This window comes from Diceros bicornis, chromosome 7 (assembly GCF_020826845.1).
Source record: "Diceros bicornis minor isolate mBicDic1 chromosome 7, mDicBic1.mat.cur, whole genome shotgun sequence".
NCBI classification, from domain to species: Eukaryota; Metazoa; Chordata; class Mammalia; order Perissodactyla; family Rhinocerotidae; genus Diceros; species Diceros bicornis.
In genome coordinates, this window is record NC_080746.1 from 57,478,547 (window position 1) to 57,502,192 (window position 23,646).

A 23,646-nucleotide genomic window follows, 5' to 3' on the forward strand; every position below is an offset into this window, starting at 1 on the left:
GGGTGTCCCCCAGGGCAGGAAGAGGGTTTTTTTCCCTTCTGTCATTTCCTCACATCACCTCCTGCCTCAGGTCATTGCATAAATAAGTGCTCGGGAAGGGACACATCTAAAAAGGAACATAAATACTGTACATGGGAAAGGATTCTGTCCCCCAGCCCTCCCACTGCCCCCAGAATACCCTCCAAATATTGCACATGGCCCTCCCCAGCCCCGTGGGGTCCAGGCCCGGCCGTGTCTTTGGTAGAAGCTCCAGGGACAGAGGTCCTGGGCAGCCCACATGCCCCCCATCATGACCGGGAGCACTGGAGCAGCCAGAGGGTCAAGAAAGGTTTGGCCCGCTGGCCAGCAGGTGTTCCATCAGGAATGCTTCTGCAAGGATGGGAGGCAGCCCATGCAGGCACAAGGGTGCCCCTGGTCCGACACTCCTGGTCAGAGTCTGCGTGTGGGCGAGGAAGAGGCAAGCAGGCTGAGGGCAGGTGGGCAGGTGAGTCCTGGGCCCTAGTGGACAGGGGTCACACCCTCCATAGGAGGAGGTGGTTTGTGCTGTCATCTCGGCCCACAGTCTCGCTGCTGCCGCCACCCCCACCACTGAGTCGGAAGTCCTCATAGCCATCACCTCCACTGATAACCAGCATTTTAGGCCTGGCTGAGGCGGGTCCTCGGTGCCGAGGGGAGTCCCGGTGCTCCAGTGATGGCAGCTTCTCGGGGCCTAGGGGGCGGAGAGGGAGGATCCATTAGCCTCGGGGTGACTGGTGGCTGCACTGTCCTGTCATGGCCTAAACTCCCGCACCCCGGAAGACAGGAAGAAAGACATGCCCGCTTCCTGTGGGGGATCCCACTTCCTGTTAGCCAAGAACTTCCTATTTGCAAAGAAATGCCCACTTCCTGGCAGTCAGACAACTTTTACCCCCAGTCCGTACTTTCTAGTCAGGAGTGACATGACTTCCTAGGGCCTCACCACTTTCTCTCTCGATTACTGCTCACATACTGTCCTCCTCATACTCATTTCCTGCTTCCAACAGCCCTTTCCCCGTTAGGCAGCTGAAGTCTTCTCTGAATCCAGACAACAACTCACCAAGGCCTCCCCGCTTCCTGACTCCCACAGGCCCTTCCTCTCGGGCATATGGTTTCCTGACTGGCCAAAGCAAGACTTTGCTAATTGTGACCTCCTGGACACACATCATTTCCTAACATGTTTCACCTTCTAATTCTCACAGTCCATTGCTGGCCTACCTGCCACTCTATGTTTTGCTCTCTGCTGCTATTTCTATTCCTGCTCTGCACATTCCTTCTTGACTCCACTTCCTACCCTGAATGCCATTTCTAGTCCTGCTTTATTTCCTGTTGTATATATCCCTTGCTGTGCCATATTCTAATTCTCAGCTTACAGTTTACTTCCTGTCTCCCATGACACTTCTCTGGACAGAATTTTACACACACACACACACACACACACACACACACACACACACAATGTGTCTTAGATTTCATTTTGGGGTTTCCATAGCCTACTTCCTGTAATATATGCCACATTCACTGCTGTATGACACTTTTCCTCCCTCTTAAACCTCTTCTGGCAGGACAGTGGGAGTCCTAAACCAAGAGCCCAGGATCCCTGGGTTGGGGTAAGATGCACAGACCCACCTGTGTCTGGGGGAGGCGGTGGGGTTGGGCAGAGCAGGTTGAAGCCGTCTGGCAGCTGGACTGCGGCCAAGAAGCGGACGTGGCCAGTGTGTCCCTGGCCAAGGCCAGCAGGGCTGAGGGGTGCCCGTGGGCAGCTGATGGTACTGGGCGAGGTGGGCATGGTGAGCACTACACCGGCACTGGTGCCCACCCACAGCAGCTCTTCACACACCAGCAGCGCTGTGATCCTCAGGCAGGCCGCCTTGTGCTGCCGGATGATGGCATCCGAGCCTGCAGTGGGAGACAGACCAGAGCTGGGGCTGAGTCCTGGCACTGAGCCCCCTCAAGGACGGGGCACAAAGGCTCCAAGGGAAGGCACGGTGGTAGACTGAGGTCAGTACCTGCCAGCATCCTGTGCACGGGAGGTGTGACGTCTACCTCTGCCAGCTGCTCAAAGGTGTCTGGATGGTAGAGACACACGTGGGCACTACCTTTCAGTGTCACCCACACGCCCAGGCTGGAGTCCACCATGCAGGCCACAGTGCGGCTGGAATCCTGCCCCACGTAGAACGTGTGCTGGGGCGTTAGGGGGAGGGCGGGAAGAGAGCAGACAGGTGACTGGCAGGCCTGCCTTGTGCTTCACCAGCGCCCATCCCTCCCTCCTGACAACTCACACTGACCCTCTCCAGAGAGCCCACCCGGACTGATAGCAAAGGCAGCCTTGCTCCTTGGTCTAGATGATTAACCTTGCAAAGCCTGGTTCCACTGGAGCCTCCCCACTTAATACTCAGAAATTAAAATGAAGATGTACTTTTCCCACGAAACTTCAGTGACTTAATGATAGGAGAATTCCAAAGGTTGAAGGGTTTTAAGACCAATCATTGGCCTCTTCCTCGACAGATAGATGCCTTTTTTTTTTTTTTTTGTGGGAAAGATTCGCCCTGAGCTAACATCTGTTGCCAATCTTCCTCTCTTTTCATCTCCCCAAAGCCCCTCTACATAGTTGTATATTCTAGTTGTAAGTCCTTCTAGTTCTTCTATGTGAGCCACCGCCACAGCATGGCTACTGACAGACGAGTGGTGTGGTTCCACACCCAGGAACCAAACCTGGGTCACCAAGGCAGAGCATGCCAAACTTTAACCACTAAGGCATCAGGGCTGGCTCATATGGATGCTTTTTTATGGCCCCCATGGTCTCATCTCCCTCTTTCATGGACCTGGCTCACCCCAAGTCACCAATTCTGTGCCCCTACTATCCCCCTCCTCCTCTACTACCTCCAGCTGCAGCGTGTCAGGGCTCAGGACAAGGACTCGATTCTGGCAGCCACACCACAGCCGCCCACCCACAGACACCATCTTGGTGATGGGGCTCCCCTGAGCACCCAGGGTCACTGATTTGAAGTTCTGGGGGTCCCAGAAACGGCCTGGAGTGGGAGTGGGATAAGGAAAACAAAGCACATTCAGTCCAGTACTGCACCTGAGCCTCACCCTCTCCTGCAATGAGGTGCTAACAACCCCATTTATAAACAAGGACGTCAAGGCACAGAGAGCGCCTCGGAGTTGCCCAAAGCCACATCTCTAGACTCGTGTCCCCAAGGCCCAGCTGTGCTCAGGAAAGAGCACCACTATCAGCAAGGGGGTCCCAAGGTTGGGGGGAGCTAGGCACTCACCTGCTTCTCTTTGGTAGACCACAAGTTCTCCATTGGCCAGAGACACAAACACCTGGTTATCCAGATACCTAGGCAGGGAAGAGAAGGAGTCAGAGGTTTCAGGAGTCCAAAGCAGGTCACCTGGGCCAAGGGAATCACAGACAGAATGGCCATGGCTCCTGAGAGACCACCTCTCCAGGTGGGGGGAGCCCAAGTCTAGGAAGGGGCAGTGACTTACCCAAGGTCACAGTGTGTGAGAGGCACAGCCAGCCTAGGGCCAGGCCTCTGGCCTCCAGCCACCACAGAAAGGAGGGGCCAGTAGAGCAGGGGGACCCAGGAGAACAGAAAGTGGCGTGCATGTATAGCTGAGAAAAGTCTGGAATGGAAGGGCCACCCGTAGTTCTTACAAGATGCAGGTCACGGAGGCTGCGTGCTGGAGCTTCATGCTGTTCCTGCGATCACGGATGCTGTCAGAGGACTGGTACACGTGGACACTGTGGATCAGGGGTGTGCACCTGTCACAGGTGCTTGGGCACACCAGTCCCTGGAGTCATCCCTCCACCCCTCTGCCTCCACTACCCTCTCCTCCATGCCAGGTGCCTGCCCAAGGTTCTGGGATCCCACAGCCTCCCTGTGGGTTTCAGACCCCCTGGCAGCCCTGGCTAGCAGTCCCCCTGGGGTCTGACCCACAGCCCTCCCGTTTCTGCTTCAGGATACCGGATGATTTCCAAAGCAGGGAGCTCAGAGTTCTGGCACTGTGACCCCAGCCCCTCCCCTGCCCCTACCAGCCATCCTCAGTGCCCAGCCACACAGAGCTCTGGTAGGCCTCAGGGTCAACGCTCAGCAGGTCCTCAAGGCTGCCCCGGGTGAAGGAGCCACGGCTGGAGCGGCGAAGGGCTCTCCCATCCATTGGGCTGGTGCTGCAGGGACCGCCAGGCCCAAAGGAGCCAGACAGCGGCAGGAAACCAGGCTCCTGCTCCTCCTCTGAGCTGGTGGTCTCCGCCGTGGCCTCCTTGGAGCTCGGGGTCTCTTCATCTGAGGGAGACAAAAGTCTCTATCTCTATTCCCCTCTGCCAGGCCTCAGACCTGATACTTTCTAGGCCTCAGTTTCCCCTCAATGCATCCCTCCTGGCCATGTCCCTCGCGAAGGCCTTCCACAGCTACTCTCCCCATCCCAGAGGCCTCTGCATCAGCTCAGGCCTCGTCATTAGGCCTCGTCACCCTGCTTAGTGACAGCTTAGTGCTACAGGCTCCTAGTCCTGGCCTGGCCCTCTCCAATCCCCCACCATACCATGGACAGAAGAACCCACTTCTCCACCCCCTACTCCATCTTCCCTAACTGGGCATTCCAGGGACTTCAGGATCTGGCCTGACTGTCCCACTGCTCTCTGGGTCCTCGGTGTTACAGCCCCTGTCGGCCTTGCCAGCCCCCACTGCTCTGTGTGTTAACATCCTAAGACTTGACTCCACACCTTTGCCTACACTAGTCCCTCCTCACCTATCAGTACCCCCTCCTCTGGGCAATCCACCATGTCTGACAGCCCCAAGCTAGTCACTCACTTCCAAAGCTAGAGGAGATGGTGGACCGGCTGGCCTGGCTCTGCAGGGTCCCTGAGGGGCTGGGTGAAGACTCATCGTCCGAGTCGCTGTCAAAGGGCACCAATTCCGGGCGGGGGTCACCCTCGGCGGGGCCTGGCGCCATCTCCAGGCCCGAGCCCGCAATGGAGATGTGCAGGCAGGGCTGGGGTCCCGGCTCTGCTAGCGTTGCCGCTTCCTCGTCTGCCGCCTCGACGTCCAGTTCCGGCCCTGTGGGCTCGGGTGCCGTCTCTGGGGGGCTCCTCAGCGACGGAAGCCGCTCCCTGCGAATCGAATGGCTGAGGATGAGAGCCGCTAGGAGCCAAGGCTCGGCCCCACTCGCCGGCATGCCCACCAGGCCCCGCCGACAACGGCCGGGCCCCGCACACACGCACCGGACACGCCCACAAACACGTTGGGGCGGCCTCAGTGGGTGTAGCCCGCAGGGACTCAGACCCGCGGCCCGGCCCGCTGCCCGGGGCCTCACCGGTGACAGCGGGGCTGCAGGCCGGGCACCGCCCCGATGCAGAGGATGCGGGCGGAGCAGACGGCGATGCAGGCCTCCACGTCAGGCTCAGCGCGCAGGCTCAGCAGGCACACCTGGCCCACGTAGCCGTCGCTGTTGCACACCCACACCTCCGGCGTGGGCTCGGGGCAGCTGCTCGGGGTTGGGGCCGCGCACGAGAACTGCAGAGGGCGCCAATGGACAGGGGAAGGTGAATGGAGGAATTGCTGCCAGCTCCCCAGCGCTCTCCATGCCCACCAGCAGAATGGAGGCCGGGAGGCAGGCCCGCGTGGGTGTGTATGGATCCCCAATACACCCTTCTGCAAAAGTGTATACATAACACACAGCACACGACACTCTTTACACATCAAATGCACGCATGCCTCTGATATAGGTATCATTCATTCATGCATGTACACATACATGTACCCTGAATATCATCACGTGTATATGCATGTAACAAATGTGAAAATGGTAACCTTATCCATACGTATGCAGCCTCATCCAAGCAAGTGAACTAGACACCGTCCACCAATCGTACAGCCTTTGTGCACATGCACAGATACAGACATGCATGAACATACTCATATGCATGTGACATGTGCAGTGTCCATGTGCATGTGCAGAGACCTGCACACTCAAAGACACAGGGAGCAATTGCAATGTTCAAGACATGTATATAATATTGTACACAAAACAAAAACACATGAACACGTGCTGGCTTTGAACGTGTGCACCCACATGACCCAGGTACACACACACCTGCATGCCACTGCGTGTTTTCATGATGGGGATGGCCTTCAGGAACTCAGGGTCTAGACGGCTTTTGCTGGATGCTGTAGTGGAGATGCACAGACAGACACTGCTTAGCATCCACCTCACGCCAGTCCTAACCTTGCCCATTTCTCTTCCTCCTCTGCCCCTAGGGTCTCTTGAGGGAGAACGAGGTGGCTGTAGGTTATGCCCTGCTTGTCCCTGGGCTCCATTTCCCCATCTGTACAATGCAGAAGGTAGACCCAGAAGTCTCCAAGGATCTTCTAAGCCACGGACCCTGAGCAACAGCCTTCCCTGATCCAGGCCTGCTCAGAGTATGTGTGGGTGGAGGGGAGGGGAGTGTGTGGTCTTGACCATCTACTCCCATGATGAGGCCCCTGACATAAGATGACCCTGTTCATGGACTCCCCTCCATGCCAAGGAGGCCCTGGGGAAGTCCTTGATTCACTGCAGAAGTCTTAGTCCACCTCCCACCAGCAGGGACTGGAGCACAGGACACAGCAGTCCTGGGATTTCTGCTCCTGACCTGTCTCAGACAGCCTCGAGGTGCTGCCACTGCCCACTGCCCGGTGGTTCTGGGAGGATGGTGCCTGGCTTACCCAGCTTCCTCTTGGCCTCATCAAAGGCCTGCTCAAAGCCAAGGCGGGCGTCTGGGTGGGGGAACTCGAAGATGAAGGAGTCGGTACCCTCGGGCCTTGTGGTGCACAGCTCCAGCTTGGTAGGGGGGAAGGAAAGCGCATAGCACAGCGCCTGCTTCTCTGACAGGTCCCTGTGCATGGCCGCCGAGAGGTCCCGCAGCACGTCATCCAGGCTCTGCGGGGAGGAGGGCCCAGGCCTCAGGCCCTACATCTCCCCACAGCCTGCTCCTGCCCTGAGGATGCAGTGTGGGGACCTGCCTCTCCCCTCAGACAGAAAATGGGACTCTGTCTCCCCCCTTAGGCCAAGAGGTAGCCTGGATACCCCCCACAGACAGGATGGCCCTCTCTCCTTCAGCTGGGGATGGAGCTTTGTCTCCACCCTCAGACCTGGAACACATTACTTCCCTCTGATGGGCTGAGGCTGTATTTTCCTCCTCAGATAGGTGACAGGGATGTCCTTCCCCTCAGGCAAATGACCAGGCTATTATTTCTCCCTCAGATGGGGTCAGGGAGAGGGCGCAGACCTGGTGGGGGAAGCCAAGGCTCTCAGAGAGCTTGCTCATTTGGCCCAGGGTGGTCAGGTCCTCGTCTAGGCGGCTGATGGCCTTCTGGATGTTCTCCCGATTGGTGGCTTGGGACGCCCCTGGTGGGGAGAGAGGAAGGCCATGGACAGACAAGGTCAAGCCTGGACACACACTCCTCCCCCCACCACACAACTTGCAGCAGGGCGTGGGGAGTGTCCTGAGAAACCGAGAGCCTGTAAACCCCAAGTCCCCAGGAACAAAGTTAAAAGGCAGCTCACAGAGAGACCCCAGGCCCAAGAGCAGGGGACTGGGCCTGATTCAGAGCTACCTGGCACAGGGTACGGGGCCCCCCGGAGAACTCCCTGGAAAAGCACAAAGAATAAACAGCAGACGGCTCTGCAGGTCATGCAGGCTCCAGCCGACACCGGCCTGCTGCGGTGGTGCAGCCTCCCGCGGGGGAGTCGTCTGGGCAGGCACAGCCTCAGACAGGCAAACCTGCTGACGAAGGGACTGAATTCCCCTACAAATGAGGGAGCAATGAGCTGACGCCCTGGATTTCTCTGGTCCTATCCCATACCTGATCACTGCCAGCTCAGCATCCCCCACAGCCCACGCTGCCTGGCTGGGGGTGTACGCTCTGGACCAGTGGCCCTCAAATGGGTGTTGTAGGTAGCAGTGGAGTGTACTAGACAAGCCAGGGCTTGGAATAGCTCCTCCTCCTTCTGAGGGAAACTGTCCCCTGCCAACCTTCACCGCCTGGGCAGCCACGTTTTCTTCCATATGACCCTGCCCCCTCCTGGCTGACTGGACCAGGGCTGAACACCTGAATTAAAGGCAGTCATTTTATCAACCGGCCTGTTCTCTAGTGAGAAGAGATGAATTGGATCAATAATCAGCTTGTGCTCCTACATAGGGGCCCATGTGCGGCAGGCCTGGTTACCTAGGGGCTGAGTAAGCCCCTTCTGCACCCTGGGACCACCCCATGTGAGCTTGGGGTCACAGTCCGGGCCTGAACTGCCTGCCGGACCAGAGGTGCCCACAGCACCGTCCAGACCAACCACTCCCCTCAGGAAGGCGGACTGTGACTCCTGGAGCAGCTAGGGCCGAGAGCTGAGGGAGAAAGGCCACAATGCAGAAAAGGCCACGATGGATCACGGGAGTCACGAGGACGCAGAGAAAGCTGAGAGCAGTGAGGAGAACCGGCCAACGCACAGAGAATGAGAGAGAGAGACAGACAGACAGAAAGACAGAGACAGAGAGGAACAGGAGGAGCAGCTCCTTAAAGCCGCCTCAGCTCCTGATGGTCTCAGCCCCACACAGCACGGATCTTTCTAACCAGCCTTTAGAGTGAGTCTGCTCCCCTCTGTCCCCAAAACTGCTGGACCAGAACAGTGCACCATCATCTAGCATGAGGCGCGTAAATGAGCTTGTGCAGTGACTCAGTGGCTAATGACAGGGATGTCTGTGCTCCCTGCACCACCCCCAGGCCAGCCCCACCTGCCAGCCTAGGTTAGGTCCCTGCCCAGCCAGAAGGTGATCTGCACGGACAGGTCCTGGTCTGGCTCTCTGGGCGCCAGTCGGAGCCCACATGCCAGCCTCCTTATACTGGATGGGAAAGTGCAGCCCAAAAGCAGAAAGGCAGACGGATGGGCAGCCAGCCTGGCCACAGCTCAAACTCTCCAGAAGGGCTTCTCAGAGGAAGACCCCAACACCCAGACCCCCGGGCAGGCCTGAGCCAGCCCACCTTTGATGATGTCTGCATCTTCCAGCGGCAGCTTCCACAGCAGCTTGTACTTGCTGGCCGTGTCGATGACGCTGGCTGCTGTGTATCTGTGGGGAGCCAAGTGCGGGTGCTCTGGCCAGGGCGGGGGGTGGGGCCTAGGGAGGGACAGCTGCTGCCCCCTGCCTAAGCCCCCCCAGCCCCACCCCGGCCACTCACAGGCTCATGGAGCTGCGCCGCAGGGAGCCTGACTTCCGCTTCAGGGTGGTGCAGACGATGAGGTCCGTGAAGAGGAAGAGGGACCGGTCCTTCTTGCCACCAATTGCTTTCTGTGGGGCCGGAGGTAGGATTCAGGCCCAGAGGCCCACCCTCTTGCCCACAGTGCCCAAGGGGACAGCCAGGCCCAGGGAGGGGTGAGGGCTCTCCCCTGGCCCAGAGGCAGAGGCCAGGACTCCCGTTGGGGTGGAAGAACAGGGAGACCCAGAGGCAGCAGGTGTGAACAGACGTGTGAACCAAGTGGGGAGGTGGGGACAGGTGGGCAGACAACAGGACACTTCTTACCACTTCAATGACCATCTCCTGCCTCAGGAACCGCCGCAGAGGGGCCTGGAGCTGTGGGGCAGGAAGGACGAGGCATCTTGAAGGCTAATTATTAATCCCCATCCCCTCCCCAGACCCTGGTGACCCCTTGGCCCCAATCCACGGGCCAGGCCAGTGGAAGCAACATCCCATCCACCCTCCCAACGCTGTGCCATCAGACAACAGACACACGGCCAGAGACGAACATGGAAGAGACATGGATGTGGACGGACAGGTGGAGATGCTGGTAGACACAGATGCAAACACGCTGCAGACAGGGCTGTGCACATGGACACGGCCACGATTCCAGTGACCAGAGATGTGGACACAGACGTGAGGGGGCAGGGTGGGGTGGCACGCACATCCTCCATGCCCTCGATGTGGGACTCGATCTCCTGCAGCACGCGTGCGTGCCGCTCTGCCTCCTCGGCGCTCCGCACGCCCTTGTTGATGCGTTCAGCCACCTGCTTGATGTTCCGCTGTGCATCCAGCAGGAGGGGGTGGTCCGGGTGGTCCACAGGTGTGTGCTTCAGGAGGTCCTGGGGTGGGAATGGGGACCAGACCTGCCTGCTTAGCTGCCCCTGGCAGGCCCTGGGGCCTCACAATGACTGCTGGAGGTGAGGGACTATGGGTAGATGCCAGAGAGGACTTCCTTTCCTACCTGACCCCTGGGGACCCCCATGCCAGGCTCGACCAGGCAGGGGCCTGAGCCCTCTGCATCCCCACATCTCCAGGCCTTGCCCACCTGCCCGCCCGGGCCCAGGCCCACCTTCACCAGAAGCTCGTAGCGTGGGATCCGCTGCACGGGCTTGATCATGAGGTCGGAGAGTGCCTGCTTCTCTTTGTTCTCACGCATGCTTTGCTGGAACCCGAAACGGTGGACGGGCACCCAGGTGAGGAATGACATGCAAAGAAAGGAATGTCCAGGGACGGGCCTCCAGCAAGCCCCTCCAGCTCAGCCTGCGGGCAGAGGCTGATCCACAGGCTAGGCCTGTGGTGCCCAGGCTGGGAGCTCCTGGGGCCCCCAAGGCTGGCCCAAGGTGACAGTGGCCTCCACCCCCCCACCCAAGCCCACAGTACCTCCAGGAACTTGAGAAAGGCAGGCCTCGCCTCCTTAGCCACACGCACGGCGTCCTTAGCGTTGAGAAAGTTATCAACGTAGGCAGAATAGATGTTGACCAGGACGTCCTTGGAGAACTGTGGGTGAAGACGCAGGGTGGGGACCCTCAGGGTGTCCTTTATCCCACCTCACCCTGTCCTGGTTTCTACTGACTCACGAGCAAACATCTTTTCCCTCCAACTAGAAATGGTACGGTCTCTGAGGGATCGGGCACGTGCTGCTGTGTGCATGCTGTATGGGGCACCATGTGAGTAAGTGTGCACATGTGCAGGCATATACACACACGTGTACCTTCTCTGTGTGTGCATGTATGTACGTGTGCCCAGACACGTCCTGTGAGCTCAGACCAGGTTCTCTCACTTCCAACTGGGCATCTCCATCCCCTGGTCTCCAACCCCACCAAGTCCAGCCAGGCAGGCGTCCCTCCTCACTGTCCTCTCAGTGACACAGACTCGTTCCAGCTGCTTGGCCTTTGCCCATGTAATTCCCTCCACCAGGAATGCCCTTCCCCCATCCAAATCGCACCTGCCCTCAGGCCTGGGCTCCAGTTCTGCCTCCTCCAGGAAGCACTCCCTGCCCTGACTAGGGCTCTGCCTGGAACTACACCTGGCCTCTGGCCTCCCCTGATCCCCCAGGACAAGTCTTCCCCACTCCAAGGAGATAGGTGATCTGATCCAGCCCAGCAAAGCCCCACTAAGGGCGAGGCACACAGCTGGTGGCTAATACCTGCTGGCCGGCTGACAGCTGGGCTGAATGTGGAGGTTCTTGGTCAGAAGGCCTGGCTGGGAGTTGGGACACCCCAGTTCCTGTCTCAGCTGTACCCTGGACAGACTAGGTGATCCGTGGTGGTGTTTCTGACCCCTTCTGGGCCTCCAAGCCCCTGTGTCTCTAAGGGGCCAATTGTCCACCCCGCCAACACCCTGCCACGATGTGCCGCAGGGCAGAGGCTGAAGCAGCTTGGGAAGAAAGACAGCCCCCACTCGACTGCCCAGATCCTAGGACAGAGCACCCTATCCTGACCCCTCCCTGGGGGCCAGGGCTTCCGCTGCAGCCCACGGTCAGCATCAAGGTCCCGGCAGGTGAGGAGCCTAGTGACACTAGTGACACAGAGGGTGGTGACGGGCTGCAGATGTCAGCCTCAGCCCGGGGTCCCATCACCACCCGGCCAAGGTTCTTGTCACATCAGTTTCCAGGTCAGCAGGGACCTTCAAAGACCTTCTTAGGCCCTGGGCCCACCCCACAACATCATAAACACATGAAAACATACCCACATCCCATAAAAATAGATAAGATTTTCTTTTGCTAGTAAAATTTTTGGAAGGAGCTTTACAGTTTTGCTTTTGAAATTATTTGGCTCTGAATAACTATTTAGTTTGGGTTTGGCTATGATTTGTCAGTCATCACCACGCACTTTGGCGAATTCTGGCAAAATAAAATGTAACTGAAATTTTTTCAAATGTAATTAAATTCATATAAATGAATACTAAATTTAACAATTAAAGAAAATGTCATGTTAACGTCTTACAGACATTTAATTAAATGTTGATTAGTTTTGCTTTTGCACTTCTTTTTGAATTTTGAAGCCAATACTTTTTCTAAGGTCTCAATCACTATTGCAGGATCTTGAAAAGCTCACAGGTGGAGGTCTTGCCTGTGGCGAAAGGGAGTATGGGCTGGGGGAGGGCGTGGGCGCTGGAACCAGTTTCTCGGGGTTGAATCCTCCACCACTTACTAACCGCGACTTCGAGAGCGTGGGCGCTGGAATCAGTTTCTCGGGGTTGAATCCTCCACCACTTACTAACCGCGACTTCGATCAGGTTACTTCCTCTCTACGAGGCACAGCCATCAACTTTAAACTCAAGAATAATCGCACCTTTGGCCTTAGAGTTGTTGATATATACAGTGTACAGGAGTCCCACACTATCTGCAGTTTGACTTTCTGCGGTTTCAGTTACCCATGGTCCAAAAATATTAAATGAAAAATTCCGGAAATAAACAATCATAAGTTTGAAATTGTGCACCGTTCTGATTAGCATGATGAAATCTCAAAACGTTATCCTCCATCCAGCCCTAGACATGAATCATCTCTTTGTCCAGCATATCCACTCCGTATATGTTACCCACCTGTTAGTCACTTAGTAGCCATCTCAGTTATCAGATCGACTGTTGGGGTGTGTTCAATACTTAATAATGGCCCCAAAGCCACCTTTATTGTTAGTTATTGTTGTTAATCTCTTACTGTGCCTAATTTATAAATTAAACTTTATTATAGGTACGTATGTATAGGAAAAAACATAAGTCTATACCAGCATACCTCATTTTATTGAGCTATGCTTTACTGTGTATTGCAGAAATTTTATTGTTTACAAATTGAAGGTTTGTGGTTAACCCTGCGTCAAGCAAGTCTATCGGCACCATTTTTCCAACAGCATTTGCTCACTTCATGTCTCTGTGTCACATTTTCGTAATCCTCACAATATTTCAAACTTTTTCATTATTATTATATTTGTTATGCTGATCTGTGATCAGTGATCTTACTATTGTAATTGCTTTGAGGTGCCATAAACTACACCCATATCAGACAGCGAACTTAATCAAAGCCCTAATTCTCTTCAATTCTATGAAGGCTGAGAGAGGAGAGGAAGCTGCAGAAACAAAGTCTGAAGCTAGCAGAGGTTGGTTCATCAGGTTTAAGGAAAAAAGCCGTCTCTATAACATAAAAGTGCAAGGTGAAGCAGTGAATGCTGATGTAGAAGCTGCAGCAAGTTCTCCAGAAGATCTAGCTAAGACAATTCATGAAGGCGGCTACACTAAACAACAGATTTTCAACGTAGATGCAACAGCCTTATATTGGAAGAAGATGCCATCTAGGACTTTCACAGCTAGAGAGAAGTCAATGCCTGGCTTCAAAGCTTCCAAGGACAGGCTGACTCTCTTGTTAGGGGCTAATGCAGCTGGTAACTTTCAGTTGAAGCCAGTGCTCATTTACCATTCTGAAAATCCTAGTGCCCTTGAGAATGATGCTCTGTCTACTCTGCTCGTGCTTTATAAATGGAACAAGGCCTGGATGACAGCACATCTTTTTTTTTTCTGGAAGACTCGCCCGAAGCTAACATCTGTCGCCAATCTTCCTCCTTTTTTCTTCCTTTCACCCCGGCAAAGCCCCAGTGCCTAGTTGTGTATAGCTGTAAGTTCTTCTGTTTCTTCTATGTGCACCGCCACAGCACGGCTACTGACAGCCGAGTGGTGTGATGCCGCGCCTGGTAACCAAACCCGGGCTGCCAAAGAGGAATGCGCTGAACTTTAACCACTGGCCATTAGGGCTTGCTCAGCACATCTTTTTACAACATGGTTTACTGAATATTTTAAGCCCACTGTTAAGACCTACTGCTCAGGGGCCGGCCCGGTGGCACAGCGGTTAAGTGCTCGCACTCTGCTGCGGTGGCCCGGGGTCTGTAGGTTCGGATCCCGGGCATGCACCGCTTGTCAAGCCATGCTGTGGCGGCGTCCCATATAAAGTGGAGGAAGATGGGCACGGATGTTAGCCCAGGGTCAATCTTCTTCGGCAAAAAGAGGAAGATTGACATCGGATGTTAGCTCAGGGCTGATCTTCCTCACCAAAAAAAAAAAAAAAAAAAAGACCTACTGCTCAGAAAAGAAGATTCCTTTCACAATATGACTTCTTATTGACAATGCAACTGGTCACCCCAAGAGCTCTGATGGAGATGTACAATGAGATGAATGTTGTTTTCATGCCTGCTAAGAGAACATCCATTCTGCAGCCCATGGATCAAGGAGTAAATTCAACATTCAAGCCTTATTATATAAAAAATACATTTTGTAAGGCTATCGTTGCCACAGATTGTGATTCCTTTGATGGATCTGGGCAAAGTAAACTGAAAACCTTCTAGAAAGGATTCACCACTCTAGATGCCATTAAAAACATTTGTGATTCATGGGAAGAAGTCAAAATATCAATATTAATGGAGTTTGCAAGGAGTTGATTCCAACTCTCATGGATGACTTTGAGGGGTTCCAGACTTCAGTGGAGAAGTAACTGCAGATGTGGTGGAAACAGCAAGAGAACTAGAATTAGAAGTAGAGCCTGAAAATGTGACAGCACAGCTGCAATCTCATGATAAAACTTTAATGGATGAGGATTTGCTTCTTATGGATGAGCAAAGAAAGTAGTTTCTTGAGATGGAATCTACTCCTGGTGGAGATGCTGTGAAGACTGTTGAAATGACAACAAGGATTTAGAAGATTACATCAACTTAGTTGATAAAGCAGCAGCAGGGTCTGACACAATTGACTCCAATTTTGAAAGAATTTCTATTATAGGTAAAATGCTATCAAAAAGCATCGCATGCTACAGAGAAATCGTTCACGAAAGGAAGAGCCAATCCATGCAGCAAACTTCACTGTTGTCGTATTTTAAGAAATCGCCACAGGCACCCTAACCTTCAGCACCCACTACCCCGATCAGTTAGCAGCCATCAACATCGAGGCAAGACCCTCCACAGGCGAGAAGATTACGACTTGCTGAAGGCTCAGAGGATGGTTAGCATTTTTTAGCAATAAAGTATTTTTTAATTAAGGTGTGTACATATTTGCTTTATTGCAGTGGTCTGGAACTGAACTCGCAATCTCTCTGAGATATGCCTGCATAGGGTTCAGTACTCTCCATGGTTTCAGGCATCCATTGGGGGTCTTGGAACATATCCCCCGCAGATAAGGGGGGACTACTGTATTTAGAATAATGCCTAGCACAGAATAAGTACCAAATAGTTAGCTATTATTAAAATGCCTGGTGGAGGGCTGGCCCCGTGGCTTAGCGGTTGGGTGCGCACTCCGCTGCTGGTGGCCCGGGTTCGGATCCCGGGTGCACACCAACACACCACTTCTCCCGCCATGCTGAGGCCGCGTCCCACGTACAGCAACTAGAAGGATGTGCAACTATGACATACAACTATCTACTGGGGCTTTGGGGGTAAAAATAATAAATAAATAAAATCTTTAAAATGCCTGGTGGAGAAAATAGCTAGTCAAGACGAGGCCAGTGTCAACAACAAGCTCAAGTCTGGGGTCAGGATCAAGGCAACTGTCGAGATTCAGGCTAAGGCAGGGGTTGAAGTCAGTACCAGCATCCGTTTGAGATCTGAGTCAGCATCAGGGTCAGCTCAGGGTCAGGACTAGGGTCAGGTCAGTGCCAGCAACTGGGGTTGGGTCCGGGATCAGGGTCAGTGTCTGGTTGGGGTTGGGATCCATGCCAGAGTCCAGCCAAACTCTGGGCTTGGGCAGTGTCTAGGTTCAGGTCAACCCAGGGGCTGGGGTCAGTATGTGTCTGGTCAAGTTCTGGGGTCAGATCAGGGATCAGTCAGTGTCCGGGTGGGGTGAGGAAGTCCATAGCAGCATCCAGCCCCTTCCAGGAAGGGCCCGAGCTTGTGGGGGCTGCAGCAGTGGGCAGCACGGCCACTCACCGACTGGACGAGCAGGTCTCCCACCTTCTGCTGGGCGTGCCAGGTCTGCACACAGTGCCGCACCTGCTCCAGGAACTGCTCGTGGTGCTCCAGGAGCTCCGGGATCTGGTCGAAAATCTCGTCCACCAGCGACGGGTCACACAGCAAGGAGTTCTCCGGCTGCTTCAGCGGCTGCATGTAGCCCTGGGGGACCCACGGGGTCAGTGCAGGTCCCCTCAGAGAGATGGCACCCCAATCCCCTGGCATAGGTACACACAGAAGTCACCCGGGCCTGCAGCTCAGTGACCCTGCCTCCTGAATCTCCCTCCTTAGACTCAGAGCTCTAGGGGCCAGATGGGAAGACCTACCCCTGTGCCCCTCACTGCGCAGCCCAGGGCCTGGCACAAGATGGGAGCGAGGGGGCTCAGGAAAGGTTTGTTGGATGCATGAACAAACAGAGCTTGGAGTGAGCACAGCAAAAAGATTGGGCTCCCCGAAAGATCCCCCCACTCTAATTCAGCAAGTATCTTCTTGAGCATTCACTATGTGCCAGGCACTGTTCAAGAACCAGGAGACACCTTGTTCCAGTGAACAAGGAAGACCAAAATCCCTGCCCTGACAGAGCTTACAATCTAGCCAGATGAAACACACAAATAAAATAAGGAAATAAAAAATAAACTGTTTCATCAAATCTAAGACATATCATTATTTTTATTTATCTTTAAGAAAAAATTTGCTGCCAATTAAATTACGATATGCATTCAATTATAGGATGAACCTTGATTTCAGAGATGTTAAAATGTGAAGAACGTGCCTCAGAATCAATTACATGTGGGAATCGTGGTGAGTCCAAAGGTGATAATTGCTGTGGGGAAAATAAAGCAGGGAGGGGCATGAGAGGCCATATGGGAAGTTACTGGAGGCTTTTAATGACACTATCTGACATTGTTTTAACAGTTTTCAGATCTGCTGGTCAGTCTGTGACTAAAACTCCTATTTTTCACCTCAAATCTGCATTCTACGGTGCTTACTGAGCAAGAACAGCCTCGCTCAGCAGCTGGTGCTCTCATGGGGACGTCGCCCTCTACTGGCCCAAACTGTAACTACAGGTGAAAGAAAACAAGCCATCTGAAACAGTATATGCAACTGGTGTAATAAAATTTATACTAAACATTAAAAAAAATCTGGCTTGTCTTGTAAAACAAGCTCCAGAAAGTAAAGCTCAACAGAATCCTCTCGCCTGGTTGGGGATTCTGAAAAGGCCAGAGGGTGATGGGGAGGCTCACAGCGTGGGCCAGTCCGCCAGCGCCTCAGCTGTGCCAGGGTCCACTGTCCCACGAGGAGCAGGAGCCAAACGGCTGAGCTCCGGGTCCCTGCGCCCACATGGAAGCAGGCACACAGTGAGAGGGAGGAATAAACAGGGACTGAGAACCCGACACGGAACCTGCGTTCACTCACCACACACTCGCTGAGCAACTACTGTGTGTCGGCCTTCTGAGTGCGGGCTGTGCTGGTGGGCAGGGAAAAGCGCTGTGCTGTGGAGCTGACGTGTTAGTGGAGGGAAGCGGAAAACCAGCACCATAAATAACGAAATGATTACACAGTACGTTAGAAGATAGTAAGTGCTGTGGGGAAAAGACAGGCTCGGGGGTGCCAGGAGAAGGGGGTTTGTTAGCTGGGAATCTGGGGGCTGAAGAAAGAGGCAAAGGGTGAGGGTGGCACTGAGGAAAGGACCTGGGTTCACATCCCACCTCCTTCTGGCTGTTAACTTTGGTATTTAACTTCTTCCTTCGTTAAACTCCTGGCCTGAAGAAACAATACCCAGGTGGGTGGCAGTGGTCACTTCAAGGAACACCAGGGCTGTGGAGTCCAATCTCAGTTTGAATACCACCTATGCTTCAGGCAGTGTAGACAGTGGGTGAGAGGGAGCACCCTAGGGTCAGACTGACAGGGATTCAACCCAGGCTACGGCACTTCCTAGCTCAGTGACCTTGAACAAGTTGCTTTACTTCTCTGTGTCTCAGTTTATTCATCTGTAAAATGGAGGTTACAGTGATGTTTATATGAATTATGTAAAGCGCACATATTAAGCACTTGATAAATGTCAGCTCTTAATATTACCACCTGCTACAGGCGGAATGTTTGTGTGGTCCCAAAATTCATATGTTGAAACTTAATCCCCAGTGTGGTGTTATCTGGAGGTGGGGCCTTTGGGAGGTGACTAGGTCATGAGGGTGGAGCCTTCCGGAATGGGATTTGTGCCTTTATAGAAGAGGCGCCACAGAGCTCCCTCGGCTCTTCTGCCACGTGAGGACACAGAGAAAAGACAGCTGTCTATGAACAAGGAGGCGGGCCCTCACCAGACAGTGAATCTGTCAGTGCCTTGATCTTGGACTTCCCAGCCTCCAGAACTAGGAGAAATAAATTTCTATTTGTTTAAGCCACCCAGTCTATGGAGTTTTTGTTATAGCAGCCCGAATGGACTAGGACACCACTTAATAGATGGAAGACCCTGGGCAGGTTTCTTAACCTTGCTGAGCCTTCGTTTCCTCATCTGAAGAAGGGGATTATAATCTCTACCTCACAAGGTTAATACAAAGATTAAATGTGATTTTATACACATGCACACAAGCAGGCATGCAGAGTTGCCAGGCAGTTTGCTAACTTATACGTGCATCTTTCTCATAATCTGCACTTGAAACAGGTACTATTACTATTCCCACTCTCCAGGCGAGGAAACTGAGGCAGAGACCGGTTATGTAACTTGCTCCAGGTCACACAGCTGGTCAAGAGGAAGAGCCAACTTTGAACACTGGTGGCCTGGCTCCAGAGCCGTGCTCCTGACCCCTGGGCCAAACCTCGCTCCTCTCGACACACCAGGGCTGCCTCGAGTGACAGGCCTGGGGTTTGGCTGACACCCTCCTGCCCACCTCCACCCCTCCCCACCCAGCACTCTCAGTTCGGCTTCCTCAGCACCATCCTCCCTCGGCTGTGCCACCACAGGTGCCTCGAGCCTCCATGCGTGCCGCCCTGCGCCGCCGGAGATTCGGAGGTAGAGACACACCCAGGCCCTGCCCGCCTCCTGTCGGTGAACCAGGCATGGGGGGCCTCATCACCTTTTAATCTTCACGCTGGGAGACGGGTGTGATGAGCTACATTTTGCCGACAAAAACACCGAGGCTCAGAGACGTGAGGTGGTTAGGCTAGCGTCACGCAGCAGGGAGGCAAGTGACTCACACCCTGGACCGTCTGACCCCAATGCCTTTGCCTCCCACCTAGCGGACAACAAAGGACCCCCCCAAACCCCTGCATGTCTACACCTCCTGCCTGGCAGCCATGGGTATCTCCTAAAGAAAGAATTTCAGCTGTGTCCCTCCTGTGCCCTTCTTGTGCTCACAATAGAGGCAGCTCCTTGCCTGGCAGCCACACTGGCCGCCTCCCCACCCCTAACTGCCCTCGGTTCCCTCCAGCTGCCCAGCCTTCGTTTCTGCTGTGCCCTCTGCCTGGAACTAGTCCCTCTGAGCCCTGTCCCTACTTAACTCCTACCTACCTTTCAGGTCTCAGCTAAACACCCCAACCTCAGAGAAGTCCTCTCTGACCCCCAACCAGAGCAGGCCCCCTTCTGTGTTCTCATCTCTCTGTGCACTTTTCTTGGTGAGGAAGACTAGCCCTGAGCTAACATCCGTTGCCAATCCTCCTCTTTTTGCTGAGGAAGATTGGCCCTGGGCTAACATCCATGCCCATCTTCCTCTACTTTATATGTGGGATGCCTGCCACAGCATGGCTTGATAAGCGGTGTGTAGGTCTGCACCTGGGATCCAAACCTGCGAACCCCGGGCCGCCGAAGCGGAGCCTCCGAACTTAACCACTACACCACCAGGCTGAGGCTGGCCCCTCTGTGCACTTTTTTTTAATATATAAAAGCAAGGTATTTTTTGGTGGTAAAATACGTATATAACATAAAATTTGCCATTTTAATCATTTTTAAGTATACAGTTCAGTATACTCACATTAAGTACATTCACATTGCTGTGGAACCATCACCACCATCCATCTCCAGAACTTTTTCATCTTCCCAAACTGAAACTCTGTCCCCATTAAACACTAACTCCCCATTTCCCCCTCCCCCAGCCACTGGCAACCCCATTCTACTTTCTGTCTCTGTGAATTTCACCACTCTAGGTACCTCATATAAGTGGAACCATACAGTATTCATCTTTTTATGACTGGCTTACTTCACTTAGCATAATGTCCTCAAGGTTCATCCACGTTGTAGCATGTGTCAGAATCTCCTTCCTTGTTAAGACTGAACAATATTCTGTTTTAAGTACTTTCTGTGCCCCTTTGCATCGCCATTTGTCCCCAAATATGGTCTGTGTGACTGGTTATCGTCAGTCTGTGCCATAGACTGTGAGCTCCAGGAGACAGGACCTCATCACGCATGCTCGCTGCCAAACCCCCCAGAGAACTGCCTGGCGGGCAGAATTGCTCGCTGAGGATTTGTGGAGTGAAAGAATGAATGAATGATTACTCTGAATGCTGCCAGGGCTCTACCTTCCACCCTTTGATCTCTGCCCAGGTGGCTTGAGCAAACTCGTCCTCAGCCGTGACTGCCATGCCCCACTTAAGCTCAGGTCCATGGTCTCTATCCTGGGCCCCAGACCCCATGTGCATCCCAGATCCCGGGCTTTCCCAGACCCACACATGTGACCTGAACTCAGCACCTCGCCCCACCTTTCCCAGGTGGGGCTCCTCCAATGCCTCAGGCACCCCAGCCAGGGGCCCCGGCATCATCCTGGGCTTCCCCACCTTGCCCACAGCCAACCAGTCACCATTCCTGGCCTGACCAGTCCACCTCCTAAATGTCTGTCCCCGACTGTTCCTCCCTGCAGCCTCCGCCCTGGTCCTGCACTCTCCCCCCTCACCTGCCCTCTTCTCCTTCACCTGCCCTCTCCTCCCTCACCTGCCCTCTCTTCCCTCACCTGCCCTCTCCTCCCTCGCCCAACCTCAGCGGCCTTACCCTCCTCCTCTGCTACCCACCTTCCCAGCAAACAGACTTCGTAAAGCATGAGTCAGGCTACACACGGCCCCTGCTCAAAGCCCTGCGCTGACTCTCCAGGGCCCTCGGTAGAGTCCAAACCCTCCTCCTGGCATTCAAGGCCCCTCTCATGTGGCCCCTGCTGGCTTCCCCAGCATCACCAACCCCTTGTGCTCTGTGCTGGCCACATGGACCTCCGAATGTGCCAAGCCTCTCCTTACTGGACTTGCCACATGCTGTTCCTGCTGCTGAGAAGACAGGTCAGGAGGAAGCAACACCTCCTCCAGGGAAAATTCTCTGACTCCACACCTCACAGGCACCCCCTCGATGCTTGAAGGGTGCCCACATACTCAACTATGTCCCCGAGAGGACTGAGGGCTCCTGTGGCAAGGGCTTGTCTCTCTTATTCATCCCTGTGTTTCCTGCACTTGGAACGGGGCCCGGACGCAGCAGGCGCTCAACGTTTAATTCCATTCGACAAACATTTTCCCAATCAATGAATGAAACGGAAGGGGTACTCCAGAGGGGCGCCACAGATCTAAGCTCAGACCCAGGGCTGCCAGGGGGAGGTGGAAGGACGGTGGGGGGAGGAGCAGTGCCCTGGGGTGGCCTGGTCTGGCCTCATTAAGGTCCCTCCTCATACTCTCCTGCCCTGGAGGGGGCTTCCTCCTCTGGGGCAGTCACGTGAGGGGTCCTCCCTGGAGGGTGGTGTCTCCCAGGGTCACTCCTCTCTCCTCTCTGGCCTCAGCCCCGTCCATGAAATGGGTTTGTTCCCGCATGTCTGACAGCCCCTAGACTCACAATGGCCGCTCTCAGGGGCCCGGGCCAGCCGTGAGCCTCACCTGCATCAGCGTGCGCAGCGACTCCACATACGACTGCTCCGTGTCCAGCAAGGTCATGGTCACGTGCTTCCGCATGTCCTGGGGGACAGAAGGCAGAGGTGAGCAGTGCCTTGTTCCCCTCAGACCCCGCCACCTGCAGTCACACGGGCCCCAAGGGTCCATCCATACCCTCTCCCTGGCCTTCAAGGCCTGCCTCCCACCACCCAGGGCTGCTGGCTGTTCCCCCAAAGCACCCTGGACCTCCACTCTGCCAGGTACTTGCTCACGTGCTCCCCCTGGATCTCAAATGCCCGCCCCCCCCAGAGTGTGCCCCTCGCTCCTCCACCACCCCCATGGCTGTTGGCAGATCTGGAGATTTCTTGTTTACTTCTTGGCTCTCCTGTTAGGCTCCTGAAAAGGAGTCAAAAAAAAATCAATAACCTCTCACATTTGCAAAGGACGACGCTCCAGGCCACCCCCGCTCCAGCTGCCAAATCTGTAAACCCTACCTTCAGGCTCAGCGCTGTGGGGTCAGACCCCACCTGGCTGGACTTCACACCACCCCTGAGAGTAGAAGCTGACACTCCTGCTACAGATGAAGAAAATGTGGCCCAGAGAGGCGAAGTCAGTGCCCAAGGTCACACAGCCGGGTGGGGGCAGGGTTCAGATACTCTCAGACAAGGCTGGATTCCAGTTCTCTCATTAAAAAAGGTTAATTGAGCCCTACTCCATGCCAGGCACTGTTCTAAGCAGTATATATTATTTCATCCTTCTGACCACCCTGTGAGGAAGATGTTATTATTCTTCCCATTTTAAGGATGGGGAAAAGGGGACCCAGGCACTGATGCCTCCATCCTGAGGATCTGATGATCTGCATTACAGAGTTCCTAAAGGGCCACCCAGAGTCTGCACCACACTCCCAGGGACAGGGTGCACATCCCTGACTGGGTAGACCTTATTCCGTGGGAAGGCTTTGCTGGAAGCCAGCCTGGGGATGCCCTCTCTGTGTTCAACTCCCCGGGACGCAGCTTACCTACTGACCCTTGCCACCAGTTCCTATGCCTCTAGCCCACTCCTCCTCCAGGAAGCCTTCCCAGATGGCACCAGCTCCAACAGCTTCCCTTCCTGGGCAAGGACTCCACTCCAGGTCTCCTCTAAGTCCCTGGAGTGGTCCTGAGCAAGGCCCCTAACTCCTTTGGGCCCTCGATCTCTGGGGCTTATTCTCCCCTCTCCACTGTCCCTCACAGGCCTCAGCTTGGCCAGAGCCTCTGTCTGGACCCTGTCCCAGGCTCCAGCCATCCTGGTCCTGGTCCCAGTGGATGCTCTGCACATGGCAATGCTAGTGTGGGTGTCCACGTCTGTGGCATCCCTCCGGTCCCCACCCCTAGGAGCCCCTCAGGGTGGAGACTCAGCCAGTGGAGTTGTCCTGGTCACTCCTGTGCCCAGGGTCCATGTCTGCTGAGTGGACCCGGGCCCTGAGCCTGTCCAGCCTGCCTGATTCAGCCACTGCTCACCCCTCTGCACATGGTATGCTCACCTCAGGTCCCCCTCCCTTTGACCCAGGGACTCAGGGCTCAGGCCTGTCCCCAAACCTGTCCTATAACAAGGCACACTCAGAAAA

General features: G+C 54.6%; 1 protein-coding gene across 1 annotated transcript in view; it reads right to left on the reverse strand.

The window, feature by feature from the left end:
- Positions 1 to 278: 278 nt before the first annotated feature.
- The window catches only part of ARHGEF17 (Rho guanine nucleotide exchange factor 17), a 60,800-nt gene continuing 37,432 nt past the window's right edge, over positions 279 to 23,646 (reverse strand). Inside the window, exons 2-21 of the mRNA XM_058545648.1 lie at positions 22,047 to 22,124; positions 16,188 to 16,370; positions 10,668 to 10,784; positions 10,357 to 10,449; positions 9,950 to 10,126; positions 9,570 to 9,620; positions 9,228 to 9,337; positions 9,033 to 9,118; positions 7,289 to 7,407; positions 6,726 to 6,939; positions 6,115 to 6,188; positions 5,335 to 5,534; positions 4,833 to 5,131; positions 4,058 to 4,307; positions 3,680 to 3,766; positions 3,294 to 3,361; positions 2,899 to 3,047; positions 2,025 to 2,199; positions 1,645 to 1,914; positions 279 to 709 (exon numbers count right to left, since the gene is read on the reverse strand). Coding sequence (XP_058401631.1) covers positions 513 to 709; positions 1,645 to 1,914; positions 2,025 to 2,199; positions 2,899 to 3,047; positions 3,294 to 3,361; positions 3,680 to 3,766; positions 4,058 to 4,307; positions 4,833 to 5,131; positions 5,335 to 5,534; positions 6,115 to 6,188; positions 6,726 to 6,939; positions 7,289 to 7,407; positions 9,033 to 9,118; positions 9,228 to 9,337; positions 9,570 to 9,620; positions 9,950 to 10,126; positions 10,357 to 10,449; positions 10,668 to 10,784; positions 16,188 to 16,370; positions 22,047 to 22,124 — 2,997 coding nt within the window. The 3' untranslated portion in view covers positions 279 to 512. The remainder of the gene's footprint in view (positions 710 to 1,644; positions 1,915 to 2,024; positions 2,200 to 2,898; positions 3,048 to 3,293; positions 3,362 to 3,679; positions 3,767 to 4,057; positions 4,308 to 4,832; positions 5,132 to 5,334; positions 5,535 to 6,114; positions 6,189 to 6,725; positions 6,940 to 7,288; positions 7,408 to 9,032; positions 9,119 to 9,227; positions 9,338 to 9,569; positions 9,621 to 9,949; positions 10,127 to 10,356; positions 10,450 to 10,667; positions 10,785 to 16,187; positions 16,371 to 22,046; positions 22,125 to 23,646) is intronic.